General features: G+C 34.5%; 1 protein-coding gene across 2 annotated transcripts; it reads right to left on the bottom strand.

Moving 5' to 3' along the window:
• Positions 1-1,305: 1,305 nt before the first annotated feature.
• LOC133306670 (calmodulin binding protein PICBP-like) lies at positions 1,306-5,521 on the bottom strand. Of its 2 annotated transcripts, XM_061506997.1 has the most exons (4): positions 5,314-5,521; positions 4,835-5,198; positions 2,178-4,648; positions 1,306-2,132 (listed from the first exon to the last, which is right to left on the bottom strand). In XM_061506997.1, the coding sequence occupies exons 2-4, from the start codon at positions 5,195-5,197 to the stop codon at positions 1,526-1,528; spliced, it is 3,441 nt and encodes a 1,146-aa protein (XP_061362981.1). In that variant the 5' UTR covers position 5,198; positions 5,314-5,521; the 3' UTR covers positions 1,306-1,525. The 2 variants fall into 2 exon arrangements, with proteins under 2 accessions (XP_061362981.1, XP_061362982.1); XM_061506998.1 differs by lacking the exon at positions 5,314-5,521 and having other exon boundaries at positions 1,306-4,750; positions 4,856-4,898.
• Positions 5,522-20,859: the final 15,338 nt, after the last annotated feature.

Raw genomic sequence — 20,859 nt, 5'->3', positions numbered from 1 at the left:
GCAGATAACTTATCTGCATTTACTTCCAAAACGACGTTGTTTTGGGATTGAAATATTAAAAAATTATAATTATAAAGACTATAATAATCCTGAAATAAATTAAAATTACAAAACATTATGGTTTCTGCTCCAAAACGACGTCGTATTGGACTTACTGCAGATAACTTATCTGCCGTAACTGCAGAAAAAGCAAAATAATAAATTAAATGATTGGATCATGAACTTCCCAGCCTATAGTTTTTTTAAAACAGCAGAAGTTGTTGATCCTCAATTTGTAATGGAAGGATATCGTTCATATTTAGGAGACGATTAATTGCTTGCTCATGGTTATGGGAAAATTCTATCAGAATGTCGAGTTGATTCATAGGCCCAATACTTGGTTCTGACCTAAAGGACCATATACGGTGCAATACTCTTTGCGATTGGGCTCAAAGATGTATAGTAAAATATCAAATTATGGTAATTTAGTTGGCATCAAGGAACTGAGCAGTCGAGAACGAGAACATTTGTTCGATTCTTCCCAATACCATATTTGAGAGGGGTTTAAAACTTAATCCCGAGATCCGTTCCGAATCGAACTAGTTGTGAAAAGATGAACAAATTGAAAAATCTCAACAAAAAAAAATGTATGGCAAAATTGTTCAAGGTGAACAACCTTATGTCTTTGTGGTGTTGTGAGCTCAGTTAGACTACTCTATATACTTTATTAACTCCATGCTTTTACTGCTAGAAGAACATATGTAATACAAATAAGGCCATTCTAATATGTTCCCAAATAAAAGATATACATCAACATATGTCTAAGATTGACTATGGTATTTGTAATGGAAACGTCTTTCATACAAAACAATCCACCCCAAAACACCAAGAGGGAAATGAAGGGAAAAGATAAGAAAGGGAAAGAATTATAAATAAAAATAAAAAAAATGAAAATATGCTCTACTAAATTTTTGTTGTTGATGAATTATGAGTTATGACTCATTCATATTCTCTAAAGTTGCTTCCTAAAAGACATATTGAAATATTTGCGGTCTCATGCAAAGTTGTGACAAACTAAAAACTGCAGAGGCATACCAAAGGATTATGATCAAATAGATTTACTTGTTGACCTGCACATTTAAGAGGAAACACAAATCAGGCTTCTCAAGACAGTAGCATAAATACAACTTGAGACTATTACTTCTTAAAATACATGAATGCTTTTATAAATGATCCATTATAGAAATCTTCCTTTTCTGTTTTCTCAATTGTAATTGATCATAGGACGAGTATAAAAGTGCCTACTTAATCTTTCTTATTGGATATGAATATGATTTCCATTGTCCTAGCCATTTTCTAATTTACACAGTTTAACAAGCCTTAAGCTGTTAACACTTAACAATTGCTCCTCACTTTACAATACTTCAGGAAGAATAAAAGAGGGAGAGTAAATTGAAAAAACAAATTGGAAGTTCCTTCTGGGGGAGAGTGATTTTCCACCTTTCATCTTGTTTGGCTTGAATGTATTTTGCATGTAAAGCTGGTTTCAATTTTTTGTGGTTGGTATGACTGTTTCAAAAGCTTCCACTAGCAGCTCCACTTTTCTTTTCCTAGCTGGGGTTAATTTGGAAACAACCTGTCGAAGTGCATAATCAAGCATCCATTCTTCTGTGCCTTTTCTTTCTTCCATGTCTTGATGCCTTAAGTGAACTTTTTCAGCTTCTGAATCAGGCTCTATAGGTAGATATCTAGGCCCTCTTGGGTTGAATTTCCTTACTTTTTCCAATGCCTTGATGAACCTCCTAAGCAGGATCACTTTTTTAAGATTGCTCCAGCTTCTAGACAATGACTGGTTTGGTTTGTTTCCCTCCTTTGGTGCTGATCCTTCTTCTTCTTGTTCTTGGTTTATTCCATTTCCAGATTCCATTCTTTCTTCTTTTTGATTCAGGCCTCCACTGCACACTCTTTCAGTTCTGTCTGAATGTTTGGAGTTGTTTGAAACTGTGTTGTCTGGTAAGTGGTCCTGAACATCTGGGAGGATTGAATCAATTGCTTCTTCTACCATCTTGATGGCTTCAATCTGTTGGAGTTCAACTTCTGGATCAACTACAACATGATCTTTGAAGTGCATATCTTGATTAATCATAGGTGTACTTTCATAAGAGACAGAAGTTCCTATTGTTCTGCTGCCTTCATACCCTGACTCTTTCTCATCTGCTCCATCAATTAGTGACTGGGAACTGTTTTCAGCTGCATCTGATGCCATGTGCTTATACACCAAGTACCACAGTCCATTGTAACTCTGTTTCTCTGGCTGAGTCTCAGGCTCTCCAACAGCACTCATAGGAGCTTCAGATTGTTCATGGGTAGGGAACTCTTCAAGACTCCCAGTTTCCAGCTTAGCTTTTTCAATCCTTTCTTTTCTGTCTTCTGTTTGTTCATCTAATAGGTTTGAAGGTGCTCCTGAACCAACCAAATTTGATCTAAGTGATCTGACAAGTCCTTCTAGGATTGAACTTTTAGACACAGAAGTTTGCTCCCTATTATCACCACTTGGATTCTTGGTTTCAAAATCTCTTCCAGGTGACTCACATTTGATATTTGGGTTTTCTGCATGCAAATTTGATATAAAATCTTCTGGAACTTCATTGGTTTGAGCCTCCTCATGACAGCTGCTTATAATTTCAATTGGCTTACTTAAGGACCATGATCTGGAATCTTTGACCTCTTCAAGATAAATATTATCATTGTCATTTGAGATTTTCTCCCCATTTTCATGACTGCTGGCTAAATCTTGCTTTCCATTTAAGTCTTCTTCAGTGGCTCCAGATGCAGGCCTATTCTTCACTGTGTTAGCCCCAAGATAGTCAAGACTGCTTTCTTTGATCACAACGGGAATGTGAAGTTCAGGCATTGGATTATCACTAGCATTATCTGCAAATTCCATAGTACTATTATGAAAGCATGATGTTTTTCCAAGAAATATCTTAGCAGAATAACCATAATCCTTTGCTTTGTCAGTTTCTTCCTTGCTATGATCTGAGGAATCATCAAGCGATTGAATTGGATTTGCTTGAGATTGCACTGTTGCAGAAGACTCTTGGCCATTTTCGGCATTTTGAAATGGCAAAATTGTTTCAAAAGCTTCAACTAGAAGTGCCACTCTTTGCCTTTGAGCAGGTGCAAGTGTAGAAATAACCTTTTGAAGTGCATAGTCCAGCTTCCATTCCTCAGCATTTTTTCTCTCTTCTGCTGTTTGGTGCTTGAGAAAAACTTTTTCTGCTTCTAAGTTAGCATCTGAAGGCAAAAGTCTTGGTCTTCGTAGGTTGATGTTTCTTATCTTCTCTAATGCCTTTACAAACCTTTTCAAGAGGATCAACTTCTTCAGATTGCTCCAGCTTTTTGGTGTTTTTTTGTCAGGTTTGGTCCCCATCTTCTGTGCTTCTTTAGGAGATTCGGAGCATGTTGAGGCATTCGTTTCTTCTCTCTTGCCTTCACTCTTTTCTAAGATCACCTCATGTGAACCAATCCCTCTAGATTTGAAATGATCATCAGAAGAAAGGTCTTCAGGTTCTGGGAGAAGGATTTCATCAAATGCTTTCTGCACTAGCTCAATTACATTCTTATTTTCATCATCCTTATCCTGATCAGTTTCACAATAATCTTGACAAGAAGAGCTGTTTACTCCATCAAATAGGAGAGCATCATGCCCACTTCCTTGTTTGTCCTTCTCATCAAAAGGAAGCTTATTTTCACACTTTCCTGTGTTACTTAACACTGCATGCTTATACATCAAGTGCCACATTTTTATATATTTGTGATCTCTTTGCTGCATTCCATAGGCCACATCAGTAGTGCTAGCAGGTTTAGGCTCTTTCTGTGCAGAACTCATCTGCAGTACTTCATAATCTGGCTCAAATTTTTTGCCTTTGGTAGTTACTTCTCCCTCCAACATCTCAATATCAGAAGCAGAAAACATGATTGCATCTGTTGAAGTTGATTCCACAGCACCACTTTCATCATTTTTCTTGCATGCAGCTATATTCTTGTCATTCCCTGCTGTCTCAGTCACCTTGGAATCTTCTTCACTGTGGATAGTTATGGTTTTCTGAGTGTCTTTCCTTACATTACCAAACTTCTTTGATCTAGTAACAGGTTGACCATCCATTTTCATTATCTTTTGAGTCTTCAACACACGCCTCCTCATTGACACAAAGCGCTTCAGTGGAGGCAAATTGCCATGGCGATGACCATGAAGAGAGCAATAAGTATATGGACAAACCTTCATAGCTGATACTTCTTGAGAACCACTTCCCTCTTGTGGGAGCTCAATGTGATCAGGGAAATGGGAACCTTTGAGAGTGGAAGAACAGGTGGCTTTATGCAAGCTTGAGTCTTGGGATTGAGACATCTTCTTAGGGCCTTTCTCCATGGAAGAATTCTTTGATTTGAAAGTCGGCATTTTTGTTAAGAATCTCACAGGCTTCAAGCTTAATCTTCTGGTAATGACTCTCTGGGATTTGTTACCAGCATAGGATTCAGATTGCATATCACTTGTACTCTTTCTATTCTGGCCATCACTGCCATAAATGGATTCAGAATGGTTTCTTTTTGATTTTTGGCCCTTGAAAGTTGCAAGCTTGATTGATCTTGATGAATTCAGTTTCCTCTTTGGCTCAGTCCTTCCAAATAGCTTTCTGGTCACACTCCTCTTCAGTTTCAAAGTAGACATTCTTGTTAAAGTCTTGTTTTTGATAAGTCTTTGTGTACTCTGCACAGAAGCAGCAAATATATGACATTTTTTTCTTTTTGCCAAAAATTGAAACTACCCAAATTATATTTACAAATTCTCAACTTTCAAAATCAGAAAATTTACCTGAAAACTATCCTTTGCATGAGAACTACTAGTACCCTTCATGTAATTGGGTGATGCATCTGGCTTCTCAATTGGTGGGGTTGGAGGCACTGAATTTTCTGTGCCAACAGATGAAAGAATTGAGAGATTATCATATTGGGGTTTCCCTCCTCTAGAGGATGATGATCTCATGCTTGACATTCTTAGAAGCCTTATTGACCTTACTTTCTTCAGTTTCTTCCTTGACTCCAATCTTCCTCTTTTTTCTGGCTGGCTGGAAACAGATTCCTCAATACCAGGCACACTCTTAGGTTTAGCATAATTATTGTAGCTGCTTTCAGTTTCAACCTTGTGATTGCTCATTCTACAGAATATGTTACAGTTCATAGAATCAAAATTATGGGTTGAGTAAAACAACATGTGACACTCTATCAAGAAAAAAAAACAAATGAAGAAAGAAAAAAATAAATGTCTGGCACCTGATAATGAGTTGTGATTATGCTTGATAAATAGCCTTTTTTTTTCTTCTCTCTTTCTTCTTGCCTTTGTTGATGTGGAGGGAAAATAGTGTACCTTCTGGAAATAAAGAAGAGAACTATTGTAATGTGTTCTTTAAGACAGAATCAAGAGTGAGGAGATTGCAAACTGCTACAGTTGTCTTTGTTTTCTGAGTTGTAACTAAACTAGGAGGAAAAAAAAAAAAAAAATCTATGGCTTTTGGTTTGTGTTTAGAATTGAATGTGTCAAAAGATAAAAGAATGTGAAATGGGACATGAGGTGCTTGACCAGTATGCAGAAGAGGGATGAGTCTGCTGTGTTGAATTGACTTGGCTTTTGGTCAATTGGCTTGGCTCAACGTGAAAACAACTCAGTTATATTTGATTACTTTTTCATGCTTTTTTAATATCCAATTATTGGACGGATTTGTAGAATATTTCTATTTACTTTCTAGGTGATACATCCTTGAAATTTCTTATATTATAGAAAGTCCTGTTCAATGTCATTAATTTAATTCCAAATTTACAGGTATGCTAATTCTAAGCAACGAAATAGTTAAATTAATATCATTTCCATTTCGGTGTTGTCATTTTTATTAGAATTTCTTATATGATAGAAAATCATATCCAATGTCATTGATTCAATTCCAATTTCCCAGATCTACACGAATGCTGCTATGCAACAAAAAATAATGGAATTACTATCATTTCCATTTGCGTGTTGTCTTTTTTACTCTCTTTTTCGTAATATTATTAATAATCTATTAAATATTAGATCTTAAGATTAATATATAAAATCTACCATTAAGTAATTATAACCATTTAAAATCTTGATTTAAATCTGTTTTTTTTATGATTTTTTTTTATATTAAGATTTTAGATAAAATTCTGATTTTAACTACCATGATTATAACTATACTTTTTCTTTTTAAAACGCGTTTTAGACATTATTAGCATGGGTGACCCCCACCAATTTGCTCTGGAATCTCACATCCACCTGTAAAGGCCTAAACAAATAAACAATGTCATGAATGATTGTCCTTTTTATTTTCCCAAACAATTAAATACTATATATTTTATAATTTTCTTTGAAATTAATTTATTTTGTAAATATATACACCAAATATATTGATATCTTTAGAAAAAGGAAATTATACTTATAATCAATTTTTATTTATAATCTCTTATAACTATACCTTAACATTTAATTTTCGTCAATCAATAATTATTATTTTCACAAATCAAATTGATTAATAAATTTCCTGTAATTTTTGAACAAATAAGTTTAGGGAGAACAGAGATTATTTGTTTCAAAACTAGGTCATATCACAAGTTTATAAATGGTATGACCTAATTTTGAATGATATCTATTAATGACTATTAATAAGAGTTTACAGTAGAAATCAAACTTGGACTTTTTTGTCGGTGGCGAATTCATATAAAATATGGTACTAGTAAAGAAGAGATCTGATTGCATATTATAATGAGCTTTCCCATCAAGTGACGCAGTTCGAAATAAACCCTAATACACCAACCATTAGTTGGGTCTATGCTAACCTATTTGGGTTGGCTTTGTAAAAAAATAAAAATTGTACCTTATTTATTTTAAAAGTGTTTTTTTATAAAAGTTAAAGTTATTTATATTTAAAAATAATAATTTTTTAAAAAAATATTTAACTTTTGATTTTTATTTTTTTAGAAGCTAAATTTTTTAACTTTCAACAAAATAAAATTTTACTTTTTTGTGATTTTTACTTTTTTTTTTCTAAAACAGACATTCAAATGAATTTCATAACCAGAAGTGTTTTTTTTTTTTGAAAAAAAATAAAAAAAAATCAGTCACACATGCCCTTACTCGACAACATATGAGGATAACCCCTTCTCACTATTAGTATTGGGCTTATAATGCTTGTCTTATATCTGATATCATATCATTAGATAAATTTTTACATCATAAAATTAATTTTAGCTCACATATTGGAAATTTTCAACAATAACAACTTTCAGACAAATTTTCTCGTTATTATTGGATTTTGTTTTGGGGGTTGCTCTTATGCTCACATTAGCAGGGGATTTTTTTTTTTTAGGGGTTGCTATTAGGTCCATTATTGTACCAATGGACCTTTGATACGGACTAACCCATCCATTGGGCTATAACTCACCCAAGTCAGGGCCGAAAAGCCCATAGAAACATGATGATTTCCTATTTTCCTTGAGAGAGGATATTTTGACTACCAAAAATTTCCACTACCATTTTACTACCTATCTAATTACCATTGTATTAACATTTTTTCTCTCTTCAAAAACTTTTTAACATTCTCTCTCTTTTGATCCAATGATGATTTGATAGGTAGTAAGGTGGTAGTGAATACTTTTGTTAGTCAAAATATCCCCCCTCATTTTCCTTTGATGAAGTTGAAACTTGAAACAGCTTTTCAATGTCAATCAGTTTATAGTCAGTCGGGTCAACCCTTATATTGCAGCATTATTTGTGCAATTGACCACTAGAGTAAATAGATAAACAAAAGTTAAATATTTAAAATTCTGGAAAACAAATGTCAAAACAAGTCATGAAAACAATAAAAATATAATTTAAAAGCTTAATTTGTGCAAGATGAACATTCTGTGTCTGCGTATCCCAAAGTGTAATAAAACCTCAAAGCTAAATACTTCTTAAAAAAATAAATATCGGCTTGTTAATTTTACTTAGAATAAAAAAATATTGAAGACAAATATATCTAACAATGGATCAATTTAAACCAATTAACATTAACCAGGAAGTTAAGCTATATAATAACAAAACCAAACTCTATTGATACCAACTCACAATTGCATTTTTATCATTTTTAGTCTTTTTTTTGTATTTTTATCTCCTTTTTTATTTGATCATTTTGGGTATTATTTTTCTCATTGTCTGATATTGTTTAATTTTTACCTAATTTTATGTATTTTTCAAATTTTTCATTTCTTATCCTTTTAATTTGTCAGAACGATATGAGAAAGGGTAGTTTTGGTTAATAAGCCACTTTTACCGTCCGAGAAAAAAGGCTTATTAAACAAAACAACTAAAATAAGCAATCATAATAACTCAAGCCCCTAAACAGGATTAATACCTCTAGGCCTGCGAATATATGACTCGTTAACATAACCCAGCCCATAAACTGAAAACCCTTGACCCAAACCAAAACATGAAAGGACCAAAATCTGACTTTAAGGCACCATCACTCTAAACGAGGTGGTGTTCGTGGGAACAGTTACCAAAGTGTCACTGTTGGCCAAAAAAATTATCAAACTGTCACGTCAATAGTAAATTTTGCCAAAATGTCACGTGGAATATTTCGCTACACTGTGTAGCGAAATATGTGTGTAAATAATTCGCTACACAGTGTAGCGAAATATGTCACGTCAGACTGCTCAGAACCAAAAATGTCATGTGTCAAAATTGAAGAAATTCGCTACATAGGGTAGCGAATTTCTACAATTTTGACACGTGGCATTTTTGGTTCTGACGTAGCATATTTCGCTACACTGTGTAGTGAATTATTTGCACACATATTTCGCTACACAGTGTAGCGAAATATGCCACGTGACATTTTGGCAAAATTTACTGTTGGCGTGGCAGTCTGGTAATTTTTTTGGCCAACAGTGACAAAATGGTCACTGTTCCGTGTTCGTGCTGGTAAACATCAAATCGGGTTCTACGAACTTGCTTGATATCTCTTTTTCTTTAAGTTTTAAGAATTTATTTGATTATGTAAATTTTTTAATTTAAAAATACTTAAAAGCTATTCATTTAAAAAAATTCCACATTTAAAAAAAAAAATACAACTTAAAAAATATTTTCCTTAAAAAAATATTTTTTAAAGAGCTTTTTTCTTTTTTCTCTACTATAAAAAAAATACTTTTTATTATAAGAATTTTTGTAAAAAATTTATTTAGCCTAACTTTTACTTATAAAAAGAAAAGAAGTTAAAAAAAAGACCTCCTAAACATACATTAAATTTCTTGTGATTCCAGTATCAAAATTCTTAAGGGAAAGAAAGAAATACAAAGAATAGTAACTTGACCTACTTAAACTACTTTTTGAATTATTATTTTTTTAGTACAAATGATGGCCAAAGCCAAAAGGAAAAGAAAAAACTAGAGATTAAAGATTGTGGCCTCCTAGATCAGAAGGGGACCCAGGCCAGAAGGAACATTATGACAAACAACCATGTCTTCCCTTGTGTTTAAAGGATTGCCCGCAAGCCAGTCTGCGCATAACTTCCTTTCTCTAACAGCATGGACAAACTTAATATGTCAATTCTTCTTGAGCCACTCTCTAATTCTGGTAACTATGTTTGGGAGTTGATCTAGGTTGCCATTGTTAGAGATGGCTTCAATGGCAAGGAGAGAGTCACTCTCTATCAATAGATTCCTTGCTCCCCAATTCCAAGCAAACTGTAACCCCTTTAGGATGGCCCAAATCTCAGCATACAAAGGATTGTAGATGCCAATCCTATAAGAGAATCCAGCCAACCACATGCCTTTATGGTCGCAGATCAGCCCTCCACAGAAAGCAAAGCTCAAGTTGTTATTCACCGCACCATCGACATTTAATTTCCACCAGCCAATGGGGGGAGGTTCCCAACACATCTGATTTATGGTTCTGGTATCGTTGGCCTGTATTTGAATCCTCAACGCCAAATTGGTATCTCTGATGTATTTGGAAATGACCAGGGTTGGGTTCGCTGGTCTAGAGAAAATAGGCATATGAATTTCGTTATTGCTCCACATCCCAAGATGCCAAATTGTAGTGATAAAAATGTCCTTCCACTCGAACACCTGGTTGTGTCTCCACTCACCCGACAAATTGCCAGCTACATGCCTTTATGGTCGCGGATCAGCCCTCCACGGAAAGCAAAGCTCAAGTTGTTATTCATCGCACCATCGACATTTAATTTCCACCAGCCAATGAGGGGAGGTTCCCAACACACCTGATTTATGGTTCTGCTATCGTTGGCCTGTATTCGAATCCCCAATGCCAAATTGGTATCTCTGATGTATTTGGAAATGACTAGGGTTGGGTTCGCTGGTCTAGAGAAAATAGGCATATGAATTTCGTTATTCCTCCACATCCTAAGATGCCAAATTGTAGTGATAAAAATGTCCTTTCACTCGAACACCTGGTTGTGTCTCCACTCACCCGACAAATTGCCAGCTATATGCCTTTATGGTCTCGGATCAGACCTTCACATAAAGCAAAGCTCAAGTTGTTATTGATCGCACCATCGACATTTAATTTCCACCAGCCAATAGGGGGAGGTTCCCAACACACCTGATTTATGGTTATGGTATCGTTGGCCTGTATTTGAATCCCCAACGCCAATTTGGTATCTCTGATGTATTTGGAAATGACCAGGGTTGGGTTCACTGGTCTAGAGAAAATAGGCATATGAATTTCGTTATTCCTCCACATCCAAAGATGCCAAATTGTAGTGATAAAAATGTCCTTCCACTCGAACATCTGGTTGTGTCTCCACCCACCCGACAAATTGCGACGCAGCCAAGCCTTAGCATCCATGGAGAAGAAATCAGTAGGGATGACATTCACAAACCAACTCCTCCAGATAACTTTGGCACTTCTACAATCCCTTATCACATGCAGGATATCCTCCACCACATTGGTGCAGGCATGACAAAAGGGTTCATCCCCCCACCTCGCTGGGGATAATTTTTTAATTCTTTTGGTTCGTACCTCAGCAGGGATAATTTTTTTAGTGCTCTTATAGTACCAATTCCATTAAAATTAAAAATATATAATTTTATTTTAAGCCATTTTTTAACAACTTCATAAATGTAATTAGATTATGTGTATATTTCTAATTTTACTAGTAGCTCCTATTAAAAGTGCAGTGTTGGGTTACTCACGGCAAGTGCACCGATCGTACAAGTAATAAAGTGTTCGAGTAAGAGATCGTTCCCACGAGGATTATGTATCAAGCACTAATTCACTGTCTCAGCTTAAGTTGGACAATCGAAATTGTAATTGGAGCAGGATTTGAATTTGAAATTTAAAATATTAAAATTAATTAATCGCAAGAATTAAAAGCAAGAAATTAAAGGTTTGAATTAACTAATGCAAAAGAACGTAGCTAGGGTTTCGATTTCCTTCAACCTCTCTATTATGTTTGAATTCCTTCTTTAAGTTAATCGTCCTTAATATCAATCTAATCGATTCTTTCTTATGTAATTAGGGCTCAATCCCTTGTTACCCTAAACCTTTACAATCTTGCAAGAACCCTAGTTCCCTGGTAATTCCCCAAGAAAGTAAGCATTAAGTTCAAGAATCATAAAGATTACGCAAACCCTATGTCTATCCCTAGAATCATAAAGTTTACGATGAAATTATCAGATATGGATCACACACCAACATTTCTATTGTCATGCATTTACCTAAGACCAATATATAAGATTCAAGCTTATAAAAAGCATTAAAAACAGATAACTTCATTCATGATAAAAAGGAAAATTAACATAGCGAATTGTTCAAAACATAATAAAGATCTTGAATTCCATCTAACCCTAACTACTTAAAGTTTTAGCCAGACATACCAATATGAAGAACGAAAGAAAATAGAAAAGATCCCCCAAACTCCATAGATGATTGGTGAATCTTCAATATCTCCAGTGCAGACTTGATGTTGATCAGTCTCCACCGCTCATGAACATGAACTGATGAATCCTCCGCGCTCCCTCTACCTCCGAGTACCAAGGACTCTCTTAGAATGTATAAAAAGTGATTAATTCTGACCCTAATTGTGTTTTTAAGGGTAAAGAATTTGTGCCCTAAGTGGATACTTCAAGTGGGCTTAAGTTGGGTCTTTCGGAGCGCTTAAGCTACTCATTCGCGCTTAAGCTTCCTAGTTTACGAATGCAGAATTAATGTGCGCGCTGGAGCGCGCTTAAGTGCGCTCTTCGAGCTAAAACTTTCTTCTTGGAGCGCGCTTAAGCCCAAAATTGGGGGCTTAAGCGCCCAGAGGCCGTGGCTATTTGCGTATTTTGGAATATTTTGGGGCTTAAGCTCCATATTGGAGGCTTAAGCCTCCTCTTCAACAACTTGATGATCTTGATTTTCTTTGGATAGATCCTCATATCTTCTAGTTTTGATCTCCATCTATCATATCTTCACATTTGACTCCATTTATCATCAAATCCCTTCAAAATAGCAAATATAATTTATTTAATTCATAATCAGATAATGTTCATGATTTTATGTTAAAACCCTAGTTTTTGACTTGTTCAACTTGATAATTTATATTAATTTAACCTATAAAAATAAGATAAACTAGAGGTTTATCATGCAGCATGCACTCGAACCAATAAAATATACCAAATAAAAAAACTAAAAACTAAGCTGGGCAATTAAACTCTTTGAAGATGCTGTGAATATGCGGAAACATATGTGGAGAATATCATCAAATCACTTCTGATGTGTAACAAAAGAATTTTATAACTAAACCAAAATTATGTAATGGATAAATAGGTAATTTGGTTTTTGAAAATGCCATTCGTTTTATTTTAATGTTTAAAATTTTATGTTTATACTTAGTCTTAAATGAATGTAAGTTACTAACAAATTGACAATTTCAATAAAATAAATTTATTAATAAATTGAAAACTTCAAAAACTAATTTGTATAAATAAAATTTTTGAAGCTTAAAAGTAATCAAAATAACATCTTTTAAGATTAATTATACGTTTGTTCATTCTATATTCCATTCGTTGTAAACATGACTCAGAGCAGGAATAGCTTCAAGAATATACCTTGCAATTCCTTCAACCAAGCCGCTCTATCTCATCGGTTACAATCAAAAACCAGCATAATATTCTCTCTAGCGGAGACTGCATAGTACATATATAGCATAAAATGAGAATCAAATATACACTTTCTAAGATATTATACTTTGGGTTCATCCAAGTACTAAAATGTTCACACTAGCAGGTAAGATACCTTGTTATCTTAAATGCAAGATTTATTTTTAATTTTTGGTAAAATATTAGTACTGATGAATTGCTCTAATTCTTCCATTCAAATTGCTAGTGGATTTTGTAGGGTAAGTAGAAGTCCATGCAAAGTGTTCTCGACTAATATTATAGCCCCAACATGTAACATTCCAAAGGCTGGCAAAAGTAGGGAGTGATCGCCGGTGTAAAAAGAGGTACGGACAATGAGTGGCTCATGTCAAATCTTGCAGCTGAGGGTACACGAATGAATCAAATCAACATCTGAAAGAGAGAAATTTCAAAGATTGTGCAGGTATAAGACTATATAGTTGGGGATAGTTTATAAGAATTAATTGGTACTACCAATATTAACAAGATGCATCTACTTTTAAGTAATTCAGAACGGAAGAACTCCATAGTTAAGCGTGCTTAACTTAGAGTAATTTTGATATAGGTGACCTATTGGGAAGTTTTTTCAAGTAGCGTGTCAATGAGGACAAAGCACGTTGAATAGTCTCGTGTTAGTTTGTGGGGACAATCATTCATCTAGCAAACAGCTAAGCGTTAGAAGTGGTATCAGAGCATAACCTCTCCCCCAGTACGGTGTGGTTCGAGGACAAACCATGCGAAAACTAGTAGGCATGTAACATCCAAAGGGCTGGCAAGAGCATAGAGTGATCGTCGGTGTAAAAAGACAAAACTTAAAATAACCTAGCAAAACTCTATTATTTACCAAACTCATATAGGTACATGTTATTAGCTATCCTTGAAGAAGACAATTGTTAAGAATTGTAAGATTGTCAAACAAGTTAGTTTTGTAGCAGTGTCAGTAAAATTAAATTAATTAAAGATAAAAAATATAAATTTTAAATCAAAGTAAACTTTTTTAAACAATTGAGGCTCGTTTAGTGGACATGATAGGATAAGGTCGGATAGGATAAGAGGACTGGATAAGGGTAAGATAAGATGTGGGTATGATAAAGCTCATATTCTATCTTATGTTTGATGTACACTAAATAGACAGTTTGATGGGATTACATTATCCTATCATGTGTTTGAAGTCAACCATATTTATAGCATACTTTTATATACTTTTTTAACTTTCTTTTCTTTTAACTTATTTATATACATTAACTTCTATTTTAATTATTCAACATAAAAGTTATCTATTTTAATGTTTCTACAGTAATTGTAAATAAGTTATCTACATTCTCTCCCGAAACGACGTTGTTTTGGGTTAAAAAATTATAATGAAAAAGACTATTATAACCCTGAAATAAATTATAATTATAAAAATACCTTGATTTTTATCTCAAAACGACGTCGTTTTGGGTTCAATGTAGATAAGTTATCTACATTGACTGTAGAAAAAGTGAACCCTACATATATATATAATTCATGAAAATCATTAGTGCCTTATTGCAAATTACAATTGACATAGATGACACCATTAATAGAGACGACGCGCCCACAGTCCCAGCTGAAAACGTTCTCCCTCGCCCATCTCTGTTTTTGCTCTAATACCTAAAAAAATTAAAAAACCAAAAATAAGCATTCCTAATTTTGAAACGTCATAAAGGAAATCAAACAACACACAAATTACAAGAATAAAACATCATTTCATTGAACAGCAAAATTAGCCAAAACCCAGAAGACAATATAACAACTTCACCCAGAAGTAGATAGCATAGTAGAACTAAGGGGAAAATGGAGAAATTTGATGAGAAAACTGCGAAGTGAGTAAAATGGGTTTTTGATTAGGGAGAAAAGAGCAGAGATTTAGATCGGGTGGGTATAAATGGAAGGAAAGGAGAATTAATGGTTTTGGGGGTAGTAAGAGAGTGAGTGATCAGAATGGTAAGGTAACCATGGAAGGAAATGGAAGGTGAGAGAGGAAATGGAAATGGAAATGGAAACTGGGCTTAACGATAAAGATGATTGTGTTTGGTGTTTGAGGAAGAGGAAATGGAAATGGAAAGGCAAAGGTTGCGCGATAGGCTAACCTGGAGAGATCAGCGTTGAGGACTACTTTTGGAATGAACCATTTATTTTTCCCCCATCACATCCTGTCAAACTCTAACCTAAGGTTTCCCTAAAGATAACTTATCAGGCTTTCAATAGGATAACATAAGCCAACCTGATAAGTCTATGTTATCCACTGGGCTCAACAAACAACCGATAAGAATAAGATAAGATAGCTTATCCTATCATATCCTCCTTATATGGTGCTCCAAATAGGCCTTTAAAGTAAGAGAAATGTTAAGAACACATTTTTTACGTCTCTTTATATGTTAGAGAGATACAAAATAATTAATTAAGTCTCACATAATGCCTTAAGATTTTGGGTTAAAGTGGCACTTATCATATAATCAGAGCTGGAGTGAACAGGAGGTCATGAGCTTGATCCTCATTGTCCCCCCCACTTTCAGGTAGAATTAAAAAAAGTATAAGGTAAATCAAAAAATAGGATTGTGCAGCATGTTGCCACCGGATCGCAATATGACGGCGAGAAAATTTGAAATTAGAAACAATGGAGTAGCCACCAAGGTTTATTTGAGAAAACATTGGATTCGATAGTCGATTACGAGCAGGGAAGGTATTATCACCCTACACCGTCCATTAAAAATGTTTACCTTATATTAATTGTGCAAGTCACGATAAAATTTTAAATATTTTTTCACCCCAAAGAATTAAATAAAATTGATTAAAGAAAAGAAAATTAATTTTTTAAAATTTATTTTTGTGCTTGACGGAAGGGTCCCGCTCTGACGTATTAATCGGTACAATAGGGAACTCAAAGTTACATCGTTCTGTAAAAAAACATTTTTTGTTGGTTGATTTTATTTTTTGAAAATAATTTGAGAGAGATTATTAATTTTTGAAATTGCATCCATCGTGGCTCAGAATTTAAGGTAGTTTGGCTATACATGAATCCTTACGAAGATTACAATACTTGAGGATGGAAGACCATACATCAACGTCGTACAACGCTGCTAAGATTTCAAAATATTTGTTTTTTGAAATAATTACACATTTGCATAGGATATAAGATATCGTGGCTATACGTGTATCCATATGGTAATTACAAAACTTGAGGATGAATGACCATACAATCAATGCCATAAATCATTTGCTTGGACTTTAGAAAAATATTTAATTTTTTCATATTCAATTTTATGTTTATTTTGAGAAAATACTTGATCACATTTGGTAAAGAAAATAAATTACACAAGAAGTAACAACCCAAAATATTTTTTTTCTTTTTATGTCCTTTTGTTTTTTATTTATTTATTTTGTTTTATTTAAAATTTGAATTTACTGGACATATTTTTGTGTTTACACAACACAAGTAGACCTTAAAAATAGGCTTGTATCATATCCACGCTTCAAGCCCAAAAGGCTTTTGCGTGAGGGAATATGTTAGAGAGAAATAAAATAATTAATTAAGTCTCACCAATACCTTAAGGTTTGGGGTTGAAGTGACACATATCATTTTAACACATTCTTCATTATTAGATGAAATTTTGTACTGGTTCCGTTAATAGATAAGGAACCCAGATTATTTAATGACGTTAACAATACATTTTAATTAATAATAAAAATGTATTAATAAAAAAATCAAAAAATATGTTGTTAGCAAGTTTTTGGGATTAATGTTTTTCATGTTGTAAAATATAATTTTATCTTCCACTCACACATACAAATGTTTGAGGCCTATGAGGGGTTATGTGAAGAGAAGAGAGAGAAAAAAAAAATATAGGTCACACACACTTTTATGTGTCTATAAGAGATAATTTTATTTTTTACAACATGAGAGATATTAGACCCCATACACAGTAACACAGTGTTCAAAAACCCGGATCGACCCGCCTGGTTCGACCCGAGAATCGATAAACCGATCATATAATCGATCCTGATGAAGTAACAGATTGGCCAAACAATGGAACCGGTGCAAACCGGTGACCCAACCCGATTCATACAAAAACAAATCAATAAAATGCCTATAAATTTAAGAAGACCATTTCAGGCATTTTTTTTTTAAATTGAAGAAACTTATAAAAAAGGATAAAATTATAATTAACAGGGTAAATGAATGAATTGTCAAGATTTCATCTGAATTTCACTTGTGGTAGATGTTAAATGTTTTAAGACAGGTCAAGTATTGTGTGTTTCTTTCTTTATTGGACAATGTTGTGTGATATATTATTTTTTCATATTAAAATATTTGGAACTGATATTGTAACACCCCGTATATATCCGGTAATGTTATCATAATATCGTATTAAGCTGCGCTTAATTAAAATGCGGAATTACTTTTTCTTTTCAATTATGATGCCATTAACATTACCAACTTGCTTAATAATCAATTTATTAAAACATCGCCTGTATGTAATTGCAATAAGACAGCTAACTGAAATACCTCATAACATAGATAATATAAGTGTGGCTCTAGTTACGGAACTACAACAATGTAGACCGGACCATCTAACAGTTTATACAACTCCAATCTAAAAGTACTAACAGAAAGTGTCATGGATAATCTCCATGCTCACTCAAATAAAGCAACATGCCCAACATCAGTCTCAACGACAACATATCATAAATAGCGGAAAACACAAACAGCATCCACATCCAGTCATGCTAACATAAAGCAGTAAAACATATTCAGCTAAGCTCCGGCCTCCTGCCGCCCGAGGCATCAGTACCCATACTACCTGATCCTGAAATAAGCATTCCCCAAACGTGGGGTAAGATCTCTAATCTAGAAATCTCAATAAGTCAGTGAGTCCTCAAGGATCTTCCACCCCAAGCTCACTTCCATGTGCAATATAAGTTCAAAAGCAGTTTATCATTTATCATTTCTAAAGCAATGTAATGCAGCAGATAATCATGACATGTGTGTCAATACTAATCTACTGGCCAGAGACAGTGCAGGTATACGTCTATCACCTACACACCGTGCAAGTACCACTTGCATTCACCCCGGTACACCGTCTTGTATGGCGCTACATACTCAGGCTTCCCGTCAAGATGAAACAACACATGCATATTAAAAGCCATTACATGTAAAGTTCAATCAACATATCAATATCCAAAAGCATGTAAACAGCATGCATAAACCATATCCCCATGGGACATGGTGGAACCACAACATGGCTAAACCGAGGACACGAAAGCTTACCTTGTAAGCTAACTCCAAAAGCCAAGAGTCCAAAGCTCAAAGTCCAAACACAGCAGATTCACAATCTGTTATGGACCAATACTATATCAATAATAATGCAACACAAGCATATAACTTAAAGACAACGCATTTCCTTACATTTTACGTCTTAAGGCTCCATACCAAGCCATAAGTCCTTAATCACAACGATTCTGACTTAGTTCATAAATTACAGAAGTTCAACTTCATCAATCTAGGGTCCACAAACCCCCAATAGCCTACTGTCCTCACAGCACAGCTACTGTTCTTCGAAATCCAAGAATATCCGGATATATGTCGGGGGCATATCCGGATATCTCCAAGCCCATATCCGGATATCAATATCCGGATATCATATCCGGATATTTCGCGACAGAATGCAGTTTCTGCATTTCGCGAGATATCGCTCCCAAGGTTCCATTTTATTAAAAATGAAGTTGTAATTCTTTCCCAAAAATTCTGAGATTTTAATATGTTAAACTATACATCACAAGATTTCCAACGACATATCTTATGTCTCAATCGGAGTTGTATAGCTTCGGTTATGATTTTCGCAAAGTGACTGCTGCCAACTGAAATTCCAGCAACCAAGACGCGACTTTAAACTAACACTGAGTTCAAACCACTTATCCAATGGCTACCAAATTTTACAGGGTTGTATCTCTATGTGTTAGCTTTACATAGGTCCAAACGGCACTCGATTTGGAGCTCTGTAGCTCAAGATATTGAATTTTTACCAAGACAGGTTCGTTGTTGTCCCGAAATCCGGATATCCATATCCGGATATCCATATCCGGATATGCATATCTGGATATGCATATCCGGATATTTCGCGACAGAATGCAGTTTTTTTGCATTTCGCGAAGATATCCAACAAAGGTGGTTCATTTCAAGCATACAGAAGCTTAAACATGCGATTTAAGGTGTGTTTAACATTACCCAACATTAAGTTATCAACTTTAATCCATTACATGCATCAAGGTTCCACTTTTAAGCATAAAAACTCAAGAACAAGGTTGGTACAACATACCCAAGCTTCAAACTCAGAACAAAGAGGCTCTTGGAGCTCACTTGACACTCCCAAGGTTCTAACTTTACCCAAGAACGAAAATGGCAACATAAGCTATGTCATTTCTTCACAAAGAAGGCTTCTTGAAGCTTCACAAGCCAGGAACAAGTGCTCTCACCTAAAGGGACACCAACTCAGCCCCTCAACACCTCACCAACAACCTCTCCAACTCAGAAAGGAACACACACTTCCTTCACAAGGCTCACACACCCTCAACCAAGTGTTTAGATGGTGAAACCAAGAAGAAAAGGTGAAGACTTGGAGGTTTCTCATGCAAAGGTGACCAAGGAGAAGGGTGGCAGCAGCCAAGCTCTCAAAATGTCACGAAGGAGGCACCATTTCTGACCTAGAAATGTGTGCCATGACCTTATATAGGCCCACTTAAGAATGAACGCGCAGTATTAACTTTAATTGCTACGCTTAGCATTTTAATCCCAAACTATGGATTCTGAAACTAAATAATTTTCTAAGATTTATCATATTTTTCTTATAATTTTCTGAGCACTTTTCCGGTACGCGCTTTTCCAAGCCAGTACCGGTTTCTAGTACCAGTTCTCATTATCTTGACTTGAAACTCGTTTTACAAGTCCTACATATTATTCTAGTAATTATCATGCACTTACATTAATTTTTCGGGATACTTTTCGGCACGCATTTATATCGACTAGCAGAACCGGTACTTGCACTTTTCTTCCGAAAAGCGATTTTAGCATTCTTAATCACTTATTACGATTATTAAGCCTCATAAATAATTATTAGGGTCAATTATGGAATCATTTCCTATTTTCTCGTAATTTATTAATTAAATTCCTTAATTAACGGTGCGGGTTCTTACAGATATCATTTATTACATATATTTGAGTATGTTTATAGTTTTTTAAATATAAATTATAGAATTGAATATATTTATCGTGTTTTGCGATTGAACCAATGACTCATTAGTTGAACCAGTGACTCAGTAATTCAGTACCTCGATCGGATCAATAATTGGGTCAAATTTAATAACATTGATTATATAATCTTTTGTACAATTAACCCTTTTTTTAAGGATTTTATATTTCTCATGTTGTAATAAAAGAAAAAAAATGTATACACTCTTCAATTTTCGTGCTGACATGAATTTCACACATAACTTTTTCTTACATAAAAAAAGCTTATTTCATGTAAGATAAGAAGTATAAATTTTTTTAATCATCCATCCAACTTAAGAAGACCAAAATAAATTAAATTGAGGATGTGTTTGGTATATGTTTTATTTTGAGTTTGATGGGGA

This window comes from Gastrolobium bilobum, unplaced genomic scaffold, assembly GCF_033153095.1.
Source record: "Gastrolobium bilobum isolate Gb01-03AN ecotype WA unplaced genomic scaffold, APGP_CSIRO_Gbil_v1 utg11804, whole genome shotgun sequence".
Taxonomy (NCBI): domain Eukaryota; kingdom Viridiplantae; phylum Streptophyta; class Magnoliopsida; order Fabales; family Fabaceae; genus Gastrolobium; species Gastrolobium bilobum.
Note: the sequence above shows the minus strand (reverse complement) of the source record. Positions and strands in the feature narration are given on the sequence as shown.